The sequence below is a fragment of the Geotrypetes seraphini genome, chromosome 4 (assembly GCF_902459505.1).
Source record: "Geotrypetes seraphini chromosome 4, aGeoSer1.1, whole genome shotgun sequence".
Taxonomy (NCBI): Eukaryota; Metazoa; Chordata; class Amphibia; order Gymnophiona; family Dermophiidae; genus Geotrypetes; species Geotrypetes seraphini.
In genome coordinates, this window is record NC_047087.1 from 141,546,106 (window position 1) to 141,563,903 (window position 17,798).

The 17,798-nt window shown below is 44.5% G+C and overlaps 1 protein-coding gene across 3 annotated transcripts in view; it reads right to left on the reverse strand.

Moving 5' to 3' along the window:
* Nucleotides 1-2,465: 2,465 nt before the first annotated feature.
* Nucleotides 2,466-17,798, reverse strand: part of EXOC3L1 (exocyst complex component 3 like 1) — a 136,868-nt gene continuing 121,535 nt past the window's right edge. For 2 of the 3 annotated variants that reach the window (XM_033942398.1, XM_033942396.1), the window contains 2 exons: nucleotides 6,792-6,916; nucleotides 2,466-3,215 (listed from right to left, as the gene is read on the reverse strand). In XM_033942398.1, the coding sequence (XP_033798289.1) occupies nucleotides 3,029-3,215; nucleotides 6,792-6,916 (312 nt within the window). In that variant the 3' untranslated portion in view covers nucleotides 2,466-3,028. Of the gene's footprint in view, nucleotides 3,216-4,099; nucleotides 4,173-6,791; nucleotides 6,917-17,798 lie in introns of all 3 variants that reach the window. The other variant, XM_033942399.1, reaches the window with a different exon arrangement.

Here is a 17,798-nt window from a genome sequence, read left to right on the forward strand (position 1 = left end):
AACACTAGTTCTGATAATACAGAAATGAAACATGACATACAGGATCATATTTCCTCCTGTACAATCTTTGCCTTATTTGGGAAACAGCCTAAAAAGAGAAGGGGGCAGTTAATGAGAGCACCTCCATGTGGCCCATTTGAAAGACTGCAACTAGAAAAACAGATTTTATTTACTGTGGTTAAATCCTTTTCACAGTGGGTAGAAGCATTCCCGGTACCAGATCAGACGATCAGGACCACAGCTGAAGTTCTCACTATGCAATTTTTTACACACGGAAATTCCAAAAACCATTGATTCTGACAATAGTCCTGCTTTTGTTTCTCAGCTTATCAAGGAATTGAGTTTCTAGCCATAGAACAGCAATTGCACATCCTATACCACCCACAGGCAGCAGGGCAAGTAGAAAGACTGCACTAAACTATAAACACCTATCTCAGCCCTTTGCTGAATCTGACTGGAAAAATCAGGGATCAGGTACTGCCTTTGGTCCATATGCATATCAGAGGTAATGTTTGTAAGTCCGCAGATTTTGCATCTTCATGGACGCGGCAGAGGAAATTAGGCCAGTAGAAGACCCGAAGCAGCGTATTTACTGAGCCTGGGACGCTGCTGGAGCTGCGAGGTTTGTCGGCCATGTAGCGGTGGGAGGGTCGGTTGGGAGGGTCAATGGGGGTTTTTGGTGTGCCGGGTAGGGTCGGTGGGTGGGGGAGAGGGGGGAGTCGCGGTGTGCTGGGAAGGGAGTTGAAGGCGATGGGGGGGAGTTGAAGGGGAGGGGTGAGTCGCAGCATGTTACCTGGCCGGTCCTTAGATGCGCGCATGCGCACTCTTACCGCCACAGCCCAACAGATCAGGACTCAGGGAACACGGGATAAGGGTGCGCATGTGCGCTTAGCATATTATTATTATAGATAGTTCCCTTTTAGTCTTGTATCTATCTGCTCTCCTTTACTCAAGTCGTATTACAGGAACTATCATCCGAATATACATGATTGGTTGGGTTAATTTCAGGACAAGCCAGTGTTCTACTTATTAAACATCACCAGATCCAATGAACACCTCCTGTCTCCACTTCTCTAGAAAGAACACAAGAATTGAAAGCACCCCTAGAGCAGTTCTTTTTAGGTCCCCCTGCCTTGATTATATATAATATTTCCTGGATGCTCGTTCGAGTAATAGTAGGAGGTTAAGCAAAAATTGAGTGGGTAACCTTTCCCCTATCCTTTTGTTTCATATCTTGCCCTTTTTGATTTGATTTATAAATTGTATTTAATCCTTTTTTATTTTTTCCTTCTTGTGTTTGTCCGGTCCACAGTAGTTTTAATTGTCTGGTTTGAGCTATATATTTTTTTCTTTTTTACCCCAATTTTACTAGTACTTGTAAATCACATTGAATTAAGATTTTGTGATCAAATCAAATTTTTATTAAACTTGAAACTTGTCAGGATAAAGGTACCTGGAAGATTTCTTATACATGGGTTCAGAGTAATCAACAGCATAACACTGAGACTTCTTTCTTTTTTGATGTATCTTCTTACTACTCCTCCCACCCAGTACCTCAGCTCCTCCTAGAATCTACCTTTCTGATATCATTCTGTTTCAGGAAGGAAAGCCCTTCTAGATTAAATATGATGCACCACCCAGATGTTTTATATGATGTAGAATACCAACCATTTCCTTGGCATTTATTTCCAAAGTTGTTTATAGTCATTCATAGATACAAGTGCTCACAGTTTGTTGCTAACTACATACATATGCTCAATACTTGGTTTGATATGCAGCTGAACCCCAAACCAGGCCACTTAGACACAAGCGTGAATTATTGGATAGCATTTTAGGTGGCACAGGCACCCCACTGGGTGTCCTTAATACAGTTGCTATAGAGGTACTCCACAATCCAAACATGTTTCTAATGGGTTTACCTCACAGCATTTGACAGTCAGTACTTCAGTCTCCAGCATTTTGCTTAATGTAAAGCCTGATATTCAGTACTGGTACCTGGATAGTGCTATCCAATTGTCAGGGCTATTTTGGCTGCTAACCAGGTAGCCACTGTGGGAACAGTCCCAAGTTGGTCAGAGAAACATAAAGGCCAAATGGCCCATCCAGTCTGCCCATCTGCAGCATTCACTATCTCCTCTCTAAGAAATCCCATGTGCCTGTCCCACCCTTTCTTGAAGTCAGACAGTCTTTGTCTCCATCACCTCTGCTGGGATACTATTCCAGATGTCTACCACCCTTTCTGTAAAAAAGAATTTCCTGCTTATTAATAGAAAAAATACTTCTGCCCAAACTGGAAAATGACCACACAAGAAAAATATTTGTCCTAATCTGTCCTGAGTGTGATCTCTAGCAAGCGCTATATTCCTAGATTCTCTGACCTTCAGTGTTTTAAAGTTGCTTTCCTCTTGATGCTTCTATTGTAGTCCATTTTTAGGGCCTTGTTTACTAAAATGATATAAGATTTGCATGCATTTACCAAGCATTAATTGTCAAAATTAACACGTGGTAACTAAGAAACCTCTGAGGGCTCTGTCTGGGGCATATCCAGCAGTTTCCTTTTCAGTTAACACAGAGAAAATGTCATTACCTCTCAGTAAGTGCATTGCATATAATTCATGCAGTTAAACTGCACCATGATATTGATCCCATTAATTGTCAATACATAGTAGTTATCTCCACCTATTCCACTCTCTGTAATGCTTTAATTGTTAACAACATGCATTAACTCTTAACATGGCAGCCATGCTGTTAGCACATGTAATGCAGGTTAGTAAATAGGCCCCTTGGTGTTATAAGTTTGTCCTCTAGACACTATGATCATTTTTCTGTCTCCCAAAAATTTGGCAATAATTGTAGCTTCAGGAGATTAGGAAATAGGTCAGTTAGATATATTTTCATTAAATACATTAGCAGTCCAACTATAGCAATTTGGGCTTCAGCAGAGGAACAAACGCATTTTGTGACCTTCAAAGAGCAGCCAGCTTCTGTTGCCTCCATGGTTAATTTTAGCATTTAATTTTGGATTTAATCAGGCACATTTGCCCGTACGAAGGCAGAATGGGAGCACACGGGCAGGAACCAGGATATTGGTAAAAATAGCATGGTAATTCTCTGGCAGGGATGAAGGACTCTGCTGCATCATCTCAAAAATCAAATTCTGAATTTCTTTGGAAACATCACCTCGGATCTCCAGCAGGACAGAAATATGTTCATCACTGGAACAAAAAAAGAAGTCAGACAGAAAGTGATGATCCTACCCATGGAAAGACATTTTATTACTATCTACTTCATAAGTTAATGAATACACACACATTCTTCCCTTCAATTCCATTTGCCATATTTTCACACATGTAATGCATGCATATGTATAAGTTGAATGTACATGTAAGAAAAACATGCATGATACACGAACATTATATGCATGAAATTTGATAGGTTTTGACTGCACTGGGGCCTTTCTCCCATCTCTCCCACCCTCGTGTCTCTACCTTCTCTACACAAATCCTGTCTCTCTTTAATCCCACCGCTGCCACTGTGCGAGTCCTGCATTTCCTCTTATCTCCTCACTCTCATTCCCAGTTTTTCTTACTTCTTATGGTCTCTAGCTATGCAGCAGCAATCCACAGGTGCATTCTTCCATCAGCATCAGCAGAAGACCACCTGGCTGAATCACTCCTAGTAGAGCTGTACAGTTGGAGACCATAAGAAGGGTAAGGGTAGGCAGAGAGGGAGAAATGGAACTTTCAGGGAGGGGAGAGAAGATTAAACAGACTAGGACTTGCATAGAGAAGGGAAAGAGGTGGAGTTAAATCTAAAAGAAAAAAAAAATTGTATAATGCGCTCACACATATAGCTCAAAGGGGTGGGGGAGAGGTGAATCACCCAGGATGTAAAAACACATCACAATGTGCGTTATTTTTTGAAAATATGTAAATAGCAGAAAATAAATTAGTGTGTTTTAACTAAGAGCAGACTAGAGTAGATGTATCAGAAAGCAAGATTACAGAGAGAAAAATGAGACACGGAACAAGAGTGTGAATCAAAGAGATAGAGTATCAACATGATAACTCAGTAATAAATGCTAGCCTTTGTGGCAGACCTGGGTTTGATTCTTGTGTCTGGTTTCTGCTGTGGCTGATTTTTAAGTGAGGATCATTTGGGTTCCAAAAGGCCTAAAGGAGAGCCAACAATTATTGTGCTACTTGGGGCCATGATGCCAATAACACTTCTTGACATTCATTCCTACTAGAACACCTGGCTTTAGTCACACAATGCAGAACACAGATGAACCCTATACAAATACAGGACCAAAAACTAAAAGTCCTAATATACACAAATGAAACCCTAAGATGCCAGACTCTGCATGCAGTACAACACCAGAGAAATAGAAACAAATGCATTTCTATCCGAGCAGTGTAAAATATAGACAGCAGATGTAAATTCTCAAAACAGACATATTTCAATAACTTAATTGAAAAGCTGGCATTGGCTTTTCCTCTGATGTCACTTCCTGGCCCCGCGACCAGGAAGTGATTTCAGAGGGAAGCCAGGCCAGCACAAGGAGCAGGCCGGAGAAATTGCTTACAATGGTGAAGATTTAAAGAGGTATGGGGGGAAGGGAGGTTGCAAGCATGGTGTTGGGGGGGGAAGAGGTGCCAGCATCCCCCCCCCCTCTTACCACACCTCCTACTACACCACTCTTCCTCTCCTGCCTTCGATATCTAAGATTTCTGGTTGACTTTTTCTCATGGATAAATGCCTTAAAATTTGAAGCAAAAGAGGCCATGGCTATTTCCCCTACAATCCTAATTGTACTTTCCATTTATGTTGCTCTCCTATAACTAATGTAGTTCTACCCCCATTCCTCTGGTATCAAGTCAGTCCTTGTTCGACCTTGTCTAAATTTTTAAGTTGTAATATGATGATGGTGTGCGGCCGGCAGGAATAGTAATTTCTGCTCGGTGTTTGCTGGCTTTTGCGTTTCTAAGCATTAGAGCTGCTTTATTGAGCTGCACTTTAAAGCTTTCAAACCCATGCTGAGGGTGCTCCTCATTTCAAAAATTTAAATTTGAGGTTTGTATTTTATTCATTGTGGAGACTAGGGAGTCAACTTGTCTGCAATGCCTAGTTCATATCTTCGTATGCTTTATCATGTACATCGCTTAGAAGTTTTTATAGGCAATATCAAATTTTAAATAAACCTGAAAAACCATCTGCACCATCTCCTCCCTCCCTCTGCTCTTCTCCTCTCCATCCATGTTCACCATCTCCTCCCTCTCACTCCTTCCCTTCCCCTATGGTCTGGTATCTCTTCCTTTCTATTCCATCCTCCCCCCTATTGTGGTCTAACATCTTTCTGTCCTCCTTCCCTTCCCTGGCATCTCTCTCTCCTTCCTTCCCTGACATCTTCCTCCGCTTCCTGTGGTCTGCTATATCTCTCCTTTCTTGGCAGTCTGGCATATCTCGCTCCCCTCCAGTGATCTGCATTGCTGTCCTCTCCTTCCCTTCTTTTTCCCACAGAGGTCTGGCATCTTCTTAGCCTTTCTTCCCCATCTCCACAGTCCAGCATCTCTGTACTACCCTCTCCCTCCCCCTGACAGAATCCAGAACTTTTTTATCCTTTTTGTTTCCAGCACAGCACTCTTCAGGCCGTGGGCAGTGTGAATGAAAATTAAGCTTTCCCTTTGATATAGCTTCCTACTGTGGGGACAGGAAATTGTAGCAAAGGGGAAGCTTCTGTGGTCACCGAAGGCAGCGTGTTTACTTTACTCACGCTGCCCATGGCTCGAAGAGTGCAGCACTAGAAACAAAAAGGGTAAAAATGTACCAGATCCCGACAGTGGAAAGGGAGGATAATATTCCGCAAAGGCTCTGCAAGCTGCCCCAGAGGTCTCGGAGGGCCGCCATTGGCTCGTGGGCCTTGCAATAAAGACTACTGCTCTAGAGGCTGTAACTGCAATATTAATGGCCAGATTCATGGTGCACACATGCCATCATTCACAAGGAGGCAAAATCTATGGTGCCCTGGCTAAGGACCTTTGCTGTAATGGTTGTACTAGATGAGAGGAGGTTATAAACAGAGAAGAAACTGAACATTGCAAATAAAGGCTTATGGTATCACAGCCCAAAGCCAGATCTGACTGATCTGAAAGTCCAAAACAAAGAATGGCAACTGCTTGGTCAAAACCCCACCATAAAAAACATCCATTATTGCTGTCTTTTCCTTCAGTGTCATAGATTGGTATGACTAACTTTGTATAAGTACCTTGGCTGATACTGGGCTATTGTCTTGTGAATGGGATGATTTCCCCTAATCTTTGCATCAAGATTTACAAAGACTAGGGGACACTCAATGAAATTACAGAGTAATACTTTTAAAACCAATAGGAGGAATTTTTTTTTCACTCAGAGAATAGTTAAGCTCAGGAATGCATTGCCAGAGGATGTGGTTAATGTAGCTGGTTTTAAAAAATGTTTGGACAAGTTCCTGGAGGAAAGTCCATAAACTGCTGTTGAGATAGACGTGGAAGAAGTCACTGCTTGCCCTGGATCAGTGGTATGGAATGCTGCTACTATTTGGGTTTTTGCCAGGTACTTGTGACTTGGATTGGTCTCCGTGAAGATGGGATTCTGGGCTAGATGGACCATTGGTCTGATCCAGTAAGGCTATTCTTATGTTCTTAAATAGGTGTTACTTGCTTTCTGAATATTAACTTGTAAAGTATTGAAATATTGCCTTGTAAGGAGTATTTCCTGTTCTAGTGGGTATTAACTTCTAAGAAAAATATTACCTGATATCTGGGTACTTTGCTACAAACCCTGAAACTTCTAGAGAGAGCAGAGAAGGGTCCTTCAGGCGGATCAATTCTTGGAGGGCAAGAATAACTTCTACGCTCTGCTCAGTCTTATCCAGGCCCTTCAGAAAGGAACAAAAAAAATAATAATAATAATGCAACCACAACAAAGATATTTATAAAGAGTACCTCTGTATCCACTGCTCACATCTGTGGAATAAACTGAATTTTAGGGCCCCCAAGAAAAAATTTCATAAGGCATCCTCACAATGGGAAGATTCATTTCAAAAGATTCAGAGGCAGTTGCAACTGAGTCTCCTTCTTTGGGCCTCCCTAAACTGCAGGTATTGCTGAGCAGAATTTACACCATTGACAAATTCTGGTGCAGGGAGAAGAAAGGGGCCCAACAACTCTCCACTGCAACAGTGACAGAGGTAGAGTACAGTAAACACGAATTACCTTTTAAAAAAATCTGCTGTGCAACCATCTGTTGGCTTTCTTCAATGAAAGTACTTCAGATCTTACTCCAGAGCAGCCAAAGAAGCACATGAACTTCTCATCTCTCACTGCTGGTACCAAAATCACATAGCTGTTAATTTAAGACTTTGGCTCAGCAGCAAGAGGTGAGGTGCTTATGCACTTCTCTTGCTGTTGAAGGTTCTGTAACTAAAGCACACAGGCCAATGGCATGCCGACATCTGCACGCAGGACGATTATGCACCACTTTTTCCAGCGGTTTTACGGCTTACTGGGAGCATTTTGAAGGGGGTTGGGGGGTGGAATCCCTCAGTCCACTTGTAAGTGGTCATGCTCCCATTGGGGGGAGGTTTGGGAGGGGGAACCTCCCCAATTCACTTAAAACTTCCATTCTCTTGCTGTTTGGGAGTTTTCAGTGTATTGGGGGGGGGGGTTCCTGCACACCCCTCCCCAGCGGGAGCACGAGCATTTATAAGTATAGTGGGGAGGTTCCCCCACACTCGCCCCTCAAAATTCTCCCAGTAAGCCATTAAAGCACTGGAAACGGCAGCGCACAATTTTCCTGCGCACAGGTGTTGGCACGCCATTGTCGGCATACCATTGACGTACATGCAATTGACGTGCCACTGCTGTTGAAAGGTAGAGCTGAAGTAATTTTATTAGAGAAAATTGGTGGGAAGTAGCATGGCAACTTATTTTGAAAAGAATATTTGCCACGCTCTGCCTCCTTTAAGTTTTAAGGGCTGGCAGGGGGCTGGGGAGTCTACTCCCACCTCAGCCACGATGGGGGGGGGGGCTCATTTTCACTTACATAGCTTGCCCATAAGATACAATTATACCTAAATCAGTGATACCTATCTTTACTCTTCACTGATATAATAATGAATTTTAGTACTGTCATGTACATCACTGGGCAGCAGAAAATACTACTGCATCAGTAATGGACATTGGTTTAGTAGTATAGCTATACTATTTTCTAGACACTTACCATTGGTCACTCTTAGCACACCACCTAAACGGCTTTATGAAACCATCACAGTTAGGCTAGAAGATTCTTCCCCATGGACTTTCATGGAGGGGCATAATAAAAAAAAACGTCTAAGTCCCCTTTTGGCCTAAGGCCTTAAACGTTGAAAGTAGAAGCAGGGAAAATGTCCATTATAAAAAAAAATGTCCAAAAGGAGGTTTTTTTTTTATAATGGCCTGCCTCTTCGTTCAGCTGTTTAAACGCCCAGACCACCACTACGTCTACACTAACATCATATAATCAACCTAAAAAAAAGCCTAAGTCCCAAACGTCCAAAACAAGGACTTTTAGGCGAAGGAGGATTCTGTAACCGGTGTCTGTCAAAAACAACACCGGTTACAGAATCCCCCCTCCCCTACAACGATCGGGGCAAGAGGGAGCCCAAGCCCTCTTGCCCCGTGGCACCCCCAAACTCCGGTTGGCCCAGGTGTCTCAGGCCCCACCTGTGGGTGGGATTTGAGTCGCCTGGGCCAATCAGATCGGACGGACGGGCTTGGCACCCGTCCGTCTGACCAACGTTTTTGTAGGTATGGAGGGTGGGGGTGGGGGTCGGAGGAGGGCCCTTGCGTCGAGGGCAGGAGGGCTAGGGCTCCCTCCTGCCCCGATAGTGTCGGGGAGTTTGGGGGTGCTGCGGGGCAAGAGGGCTTGGGCTCCCTCTTGCCCCGATAGTGTCGGGGAATTTGGGGGTGCCACTGGGCAAGAGGGCTTGAGCTCCCTCTTGCCCCGATAGTGTCGGGCAGTTTGGGGGTGCCGCGGGGCAAGAGGGCTTGGGTTCCCTCCTGCCCTGATCGTTGTGGGAGTGGGAAGGGTGGATCGCGGCAGGGGAGATGAGCCATCTCTCCTGCCGCGATCATTGCTGTAGGGAGTAGGCAGGTTGCTGGGGCTGCTGAGCTGATCGCAGCAGCCACGATCAGCTCAGCAGCCCCTTTTCGGCACTTATACCTGTTTTGACTTGGTCTAAGTCAAAACGTATAAGTGCCGACTAGGCAACCTGCCTAAAGTTTTGGTTATACCTGCTGCACGCCTAGGTCTAGGTCAGCCCACCGTCTGCCCTTTCCCCTCCTTTAAAAATGCCTCATTTCTCTCTGTGCGTTTAGAGGCAGGAGAAAGGCCTAAGCTGGTTTTAGATACATCTAAAACCAGCTTTGATTATGGGCAGTTGGACGATCAGGCTTTTTGATCGCCCAAGTAACCATTTAGGCCACTTTTTAGACTTTTTTTTTTTATTATGAGCTCCTTAGTCTTTATCTGACTGCATTTTTCTATCTTGCCTGCCTATCCATGCTATCAGTGCAGTTAGCCCAAACTTCCTTGAATTCAAAAACATTTTCCATCACCATCTCCATCAGGAGGCCATTCCATGCATTCACTACCCTTTCCATGAAAAAGTTTTTTCTGAGGTTACTTCTAAATCTCTCCCCTTTCACCTTCATTCTATGCTTCCTCAATCCAGAGCTTCTTTTCAATTGAGATTCTCCTCATGTGTATTTATGTGTATACACATCTTTATCATATTGCCGCTATCACACCTTTCCTCCAAAATATATATATTGAGATCTTTAAGCAGTGGTGTAGCGAGGGTAGGAGATGCTCAGTGCAGTGCAATGTTAAAAGAACAGATCCAAGAACAAAACATTGAGGCCCACCACTGGTAACATCCCTTTCCTCAAATAGATCTCGATTGACCACTACCTTTTGTCGCCTTCTACTCAGCCAGTTCCTGATCCAGTCTGTCACTTTGATACCCTGAGAGGACCCAATTTATTAGACGCCTGTGTGGAATACTGTCAAAGGCTTTGCTAAAATCTAAATACACCACATCTAGTGCATTCCCACTATCCAATTCTCTGGTCACCCAGTCAAAGAAATTGATCAGATTTGTCTGAGAAGACCTGCCTCTAGTGAATCCATGTTGCCTTGGGACCTGTAAATCCACTGGATTCCAGAAACTTCACTACTCTGTTTTAAAAGTGTTTCAGTTAATTACTTACCTGCCTGTGGGTTCCCTACTTCTTCCTTATTTCCACTTTTGTGGAGAGGGACCACATCTGTCCCCCAGTCCTCCCATACCACTTCCAATTCTAGAGAAGCATTGAAAAGGACAGCCAGCGCAGCAGCCAGAACTTCCCTAAGTTCCTTCAATATCCTCAGATGTACACTATCTGTCCCCATTGCTTTGTCCATCTTCAGTTTAACTAGCTCCTCAAAAACACAATCCTCTGAAAATCGATCAGGGACTACCAAACCTCTATCACTATTTATATTTGTCTTCTGCGATCCTGCTCCCGATACTTCAGCTGTGAACATAGAACAGAAATATTTGTTAAGCAATTCAGCCATATCTTATCAGCTTCTATATATTTCTCCCTTTCACCTTTGAGTCTCCCAATGCCACTTTTGCACTTCTACCTATCACTAAGATATCTAAAAAATGTCTTGTCCTCCCATTTTACCATTTCATCTATTTTTTCTTCCATTTATATCTTTGCTTTCCTGACAACTCAACCAGCTTCTCTCAATTTTTCCAGATATTTTAGCCTGAATTCCTTTTTCTTCTATCTTTTGTAGTTTGTGAAAGCTAACCTCTTTTTCTTTACCTTTTCAGTTACTACTTTTGAGAACCAATGTGGCCTACTTTTCCTCTTACTTTTATTTACTTTCCTTACAAAATGGTTTGTTGACCTTACAATAGCTCCTTTCAGTTTTGCCCATTGCTTAACCTACTTCCCATCTAGACAATTCCTTGATGTAATCCCCCATCTAAACAAAGTTAATCTTTTTAAAGTCTAGAAGCTTTACTTCTGAAAAAACTCTACACCTGTCTTAATATTAAACCACACCATGCGGTGATCACTGGATGCCAAATGATTACCCACTGTAACATCAGAAACTCTTTTCCCGCTTGTAAGCACTAAATCCAGTATGGCCCCATCCTGCATGGGTTCCACTACCAACTGCTAGAACAGTTCTCCTTGTACAGAATCCAGGATCTCCCTACTTACAGAAGACCCCACTATAGGGATACCCTAATCAACATCTGGCATGTTAAAATTACTTATTAATAATACTTCTCCTTTTACAGCTATATTCTGAATGTATACTATTAAATCTCTGTTCACTTCTATCTGTGAAGGAGGCCTGTATATCACGCCAATGTAAATATATTTTCCATTCTCTCTTTCAAGATTGACTCATAATCCCTTTTTCTTACCCTGCAAATCCTACAATTGTGTGGCTTTAATATGTTCTCTAACATATAACACCACTACCCCTCCTTTTCTTCCTACCCTGTCTTTCTTGAACAGATTATAGTCTGGTATAAATTATATCCCAGTCATGATTCTCTGTGATAATGACTAAATCCAACTCAGCCTCTTCCATCACAGCCTCTAGATCCAGAACCCTGTTTCCCATACTTTGAGCATTGGTATACAGTGGAACCTTGGTTTATGAGCATAATTCGTTCCAGAAGCATGCTCGTAAACCAAAATATTCATATATCAAAGCAAGTTTCACCATAGGAAATAATGGAAACTCGCTTTGATACGTTCCCCCCTCCCGAGGCCAGCGGCGCTGCTCCCCCCTGCTCCCCCCCTGCTCGAACCAGCCCCCTCCCCTCTGTGCGAACCAGCACCCCCCACCCGACCAACTTGAACTCATCCCCCCCGTCTGGCACCGACACGAGAACGGCATCACTCCCCCCCACTCGAATCGGCACCCCCCCGCGAGAACAGGTACCCCCCGCCCGACCAACTTTAACTCACCCCCCATCTGGCACCGGCAAGAGAACCAGCATCACTCCCCCCCCGCTCGCAAAGGCCCCCCCGCTCGAATCGGCACCCCCCCCCGCAAGAACAGGCACCCCCCACCCGACCAACTTTAACTCACCCCCCAACTGGCACCGGCACGCAGCCCACAGGACGTGCCGATACCGCTTGAAGATCTTCCTGCCTCTGCTGGCATTGAGCATGCATCTGCTCATGCTCAAGCCCTTCTAATTCTCCCTCTCGCCGAGATCTCCGAGAATCTCAGCGAGAGGGAGAATTAGAAGGGCTTGAGCATGCGCAGATGCATGCTCAAAGCCGGCAGAGGCAGGAAGAAGATCTTCAAGCGGCACCGGCACGTCCTGTGGGCTGCGTGCCGGTGCCAGAAGGGGGGTGAGTTAAAGTTGGTCGGGGGGGCCGATTTGAGCGGGGGGGAGCGATGCCGGTTCTCGTGCCGGTGTCAGACGGGGGGTGAGTTAAAGTTGGTTGGGCGGGGGGTGCTTGTTCGCGTGGGGGGGGCCTTTGCGAGCGGTGGGGGGAGGAGCGATGCCGGTTCTCGGGGTGGGTGCTCGCAAATCGAGTCAACACTCGGTTTGCAAGACAAGTTTTGCGAGAATGTTTTGCTCGTCTTGCAAAACACTCGCAAACCGGGTTACTCGCAAACCAAGTTTGACTGTATATAGCTTTCCAGATATTGCCCCCTTTTCCCTTTTGTGCAGAGGTATTTAGTGATTCACTTACCTGAGGGCTTATACTCACCTGGGGGCTTTAATCACCTTGCCCCAACAATTCTAGTTTAAAGCCCTCCTCAGCAGGTTAACCAGTCAGCTGCTGAAGACACATCTTCCCTTTGATAGATGCACACCATCCCTGCTCAGTAGCCCATGGTCCAGGAAGCCAAAACACCATCCACGGAGGCACACATTCATCTCCAGGATGTGAGCTTCTCTGCCTGGGTCTTTACCCTCAACAGGAAGGATTGACAAGAATACCACCTGCACACCTGATTACTTCACCTTCTCTCCCAGAGCCACAAAGTCACTTTTGATACATTTGGAGGGGTACCTAGCAATATAAATAGTGCAAACATGGATGAGCAACATTGGATTATAATCATTAGTCTTGAGTCTTGGCAAGCTCTCCATAACATCTTGGATTTTGGCACTAGGCAGATAGTACATCTCCCAGGACATCATGTCTGGTCTGCAGATGGACGCCTCTGTACCCCTCAGAAGAGAATCACCAACCACCACTACTTTACACCTCTTAATGGTCATGGATACAGCAACTTTATGGATTTCGAGCTTTGGTCCTTCCTCTCCCTGGCATGTTCTCATCTCCTCCACTTTCAGGGCTGTATACCAGTTCTTCTGAATCCAGCTTTCCTCCCTCAGCAAGGCCTCTTCTTCCCCAGTGCTGGAAATCTTTGATGCATCATGGAGCATTCCATCAATGTATCTCTCATTCTCACGGATGCTTCTCAGTCTTTCCACCTCCTCTCTCAGTTCCTTTACTTCCTTCAGGAGGGATTCAAGCTGAAGACAGCTTGCAAATGGAACCACTCCCTCTGCTTGAGTAACATTTTCTGTCTGCACAGAGACAGAAGCTGTAACATGAGCAACAGCTTTGGTTACCCGATGCTTCCCAGCCATACTGTGGTTGCAGAAGTACTTGCATCTTTTCCCAGGTAAGATATTCCAAAATGGAGCTTTTCTTTCCCTTAGCAGATCCTCACTCCGCACCTCTTTAGCTGTGCTTCTGAAGTGTAAATAATGTCAGCTATACCTCCTGGATGAGTCACCCTTCACTAATCTGTCCTTTTGACTTTTCTCTTTAAACAGGCACTATTGTTTAATTGAAAGGCATCTTTTCCCAAGTTTGAATGCCAGCAGGTAAGATATTCCAATTGAGTTTTTATATTCTTGGTCAGGACATATCCTTAATCCTTCTTATGTTCGCTTTCCTGTTTTGATGACACCATAGCAGATGTGGTACCAGTTGCTATGTAGAAGAATAAGTTTCGCTTGACTTGCTTATCTTAGCATAAGTTTTGCTTGGCTTGCTGATTTCAGCAAGCATAGATTGTGCAAAGGCTGACAGCTTTAGTCAGAGCATTCTCAGCCATCTTAGGCCTTTAGTAGTGTTTATTGGTCTATTATTCTGGGGGATTTTCAGGGGGTTTTGTCTTCACCTCTGGTTTCATAGATGACTTAAAATCTTTACCTGTATACCTGTACAGGAGACTCTCTCTCCTCCCCCTCCCTTATCATTCCCCTCTTCGAAGCCTAATAAGGCTTCGATACCCCAAAGTCAGGGTGTCGGTGGAGGTCACTCTGATGTTGATCACGGAGTACAGACATAGGGCCCAAATACTCGAAAATTGAGCTTGATAAAGTATTAAAAGGACAAGTGACTAACCCAACCCAAACTAAACTATAGGGACAATTGTTACAGTATGACTCAGTAATCATAAGAAATCAGATCAAGTAATCAAGAAGATATAATGCCACAATAATTCATTATACTTTGTAATATAGTTTCATAAGTAAATATGCTTATTCAATAATTGCTTTGATTAAAATGAGATTTTTTAACTGTGTATCCTGGGACTCTGATGTGCTCTGAATATCTGAAGTGTTAGTGTATATTGTTGATGTTGGCTCTGCATTTGAGAGAGAGCGGGCAACTAAACATTTGTGTGGACGCATGATCTGATATTCAGGATCAGTGGTTCGTGGAGCAAGCTCACAATATATGTAGTCTTAATAAGACTGATGCAGCAAGGAAGGCAACAGGGGACCAACAAAAAGATAAGGCAAAGAATTCCTAAGAAAATCATGATAGGACGAACAGCTCCAATGTTAGGAAACCAGGAATTGAACCATAAAATCAAGATAGGGCGAAGAGCTCCAATGTTAGGAAACCAGGAACTGAACCAATCTGGCTTAATTCCATTCCAGGTTTGACCCGGAACATGTACTACCTCTTTCATTCCATCTGTAATGTCTTTCACTACCTGACCTACTTCATCTATATGGAGGCAGCAATTGGATAAATTAAACTTACCACATATGCCACCTTCAGTTGCCAATAGGTAATCTAAAGCTAGTCTGGCTAAAATGTTAAGGGCTAATGAGGTGGCATTTGTGATGGCTTCAACTACAGCTTGTAGTCTGATAAGTCTGTTTAAAATATAGATGGGGGTCCAGTATCCCCACATGCCGTCTTCAGCCCAAGTGGCTGGCCCATAGTAGTTAATGATACGTGAAGGGGGCCAATCATTATCTTTCCATTCACCTATTTGTAATCCTTTTGTAACATCTACTGCACGTTTGCTTCTGCCTCGGGATTTATACACTTGGAAACCTAGGTTCGTTCCATGTTCAAGTGGGAGTAGAAAGAAACTGGGCCTGATTATGCCAAGAGTGCATGTACTACCCACCTGTATACCTGTACAGGACTCTCTCTCTCCTCCCCCTCACTTATCAAACCTTTGGCGGTCAAGCTTAGAGATGATCCTCGCATCCAGGGAATTAGGATAGGAGATAGGGAGAGTCGTATAAATCTTTTTGTTGACAATATTCTGCTCTATCTAGATAGACCCCCAGGTGGACCTGGACAGGGCACTCGAGGTGGTACGCTCCTTTGGCAACATCTCTGGTCTGCAAGTCAATTGTGCAAACTCGGAGCTTTTGCCCTTGGATACCACTAGCAGGGAGGCCTGGCATTTGGCTCTCTCTATACCCCCTGTTAGTGGGCCGATTAAGTATCTTGGGGTGTATTTGAGGCCACAGTTTTATCCCTCATATATCAATATAATGTCCATCGTCCTATTGAGCAGATCAAGGATCTCTGTAACAGATGGCGGGAGCTGCCGCTGGGCTTGTGGGGCAGAATGGCTCTGACCAAAATGGTCCTATTGCCGAAGCTCTTATACCCATTACAGACCTTCCCTGTTTGGATCTCCACTGGGGATGAGAAGGTCTTTCGCTCCATTATATCTACGTTTATTTGGTGCCACAAAAGAGCTCGCATTGGCTACAATAAGCTGATGTTGGATAGATCCCGGGGCGGGTTGAATCTTCTGGACATCAGACTTTACAGTGTAGCGGTTTTGTTTCGGTTTATCCATGAGGGATGGACAGGCCATTTCAAGTACTCCCCAGAGGGGTGGTTCGCTTCCTGGTGTGTACCGCATTCTCTTTTGGCTTTATTACATATGCAACCATCGGCGGACCCAGGGGATCCCATAAAATGTGACTTCTACAACCGCTTTGGTTAGCATGGAAGTGGTGGAGGAGAAAGCAACAGAAAACACCTGCTGTGTCAGTGCTGCTGCCATTGTGTGGTAATCTTGCCTTCCTCCCAGGGATGGGTCCTTCCTGGTTTCGGGAATAGGAGCATAGGGGGTGTAAGACCTTGCGAGACGTGTGGGATGGGGGCGGGGATGGATCATTCCCCACCTTTGCCCAGCTTCAGCAGTGGTGGGATATGCCATAAAAACATTTTTGGGCATATCTCCAAGTCCATCACTACTATACTTCCCTACAAAAGAGATGGGGGATGCTTGGCTCTGTGGTCCCCTGGATGCACAATTTTTTTTCTGATCCTTCCTGCCATGAATAAACTCTCTACTTGGTGTCATGTGCTATGGGTGACTTTGTCTCTAGGTCCTATTGACAGAGTGGCCTCTGTGTGGCGGAGGGAATTGGATTTTCCGGGTGAGCAAAAAGAGTTCCTTGATTTGTTTGGTCATATTCAGACCATGAGTGGCTTCTCAGATCTGCAGGAGATGCAATTCAAGATACTACACAGGGTGTATATCTTTAGGAAAGAAGGGGCAAATATGGGACTATGGGAGGGGGATATTTGCAATAAGTGCCATCGCTCCTCTGGGACTTTGGTTCATCACTTCCTAGAGTGCTCAACCAAGGCGTTATGGTTACATGTTCTTCCTTTCCTGGAGAAGATCGTGCAATGCACTATTCCCTGGGATTATGGTATGCTCTTACTAAGAGATCAGAGGGAACTGGAGGAGACGGACTCCTTTACTCATTGGCTCCATAGGCTTGCTCAGGTGGCCCGCTATGAAATACAATGAACTCCCAAGGGGGAGAGGGTGGAATATCGTTGCTATGTGGGGCTTTGGAAAGCTGCCTTGTTATTGTGTCCCAGTGATCAGCTGGAACAGCCGGACAACCCATCTTGAATATCCCCATTTCTTTCTTTGGGTCCTACAGAGCGGTTCCCTAGGGAGGGGTGAGTACCTGAGTGTATATGGTGGTGTGTATGTGGTGCGCAAGCTGAGATTTTGATGGTGTGATTGTAGTTTGAGAAAGTGAATTGCGATTGGGGGGGATTATATGGTACAAAAAATTACAGATTGCAACTGGACTGTATATGGATACCATATCCATTTTTCCTGAATAATGCCTGTTTTGCATTTCTCATACAGTCTGTGCTTATTTCGCACATTGCGTCCTTGTACTGTTGGATGCCTGTACACTCTGTGTTGCAATCGCTAATAAACATATTTTCAAAAAAATAAAATAAAATGTAATTATGTTCTTCAGAGGATTGCTGATGCTGTAACGATTCTAACAGGCTGCCCACAGCCTCCATTGTGCTTTCTCTCTACTTCGGTCCATCCCACCTCTGACGCAATGTCCTGTTTTGCCTGGGTAGACTGTGGAAGAGGGAAAGTGCAGCAGAGGCTGCAGGCAGCCAGTTAGAATC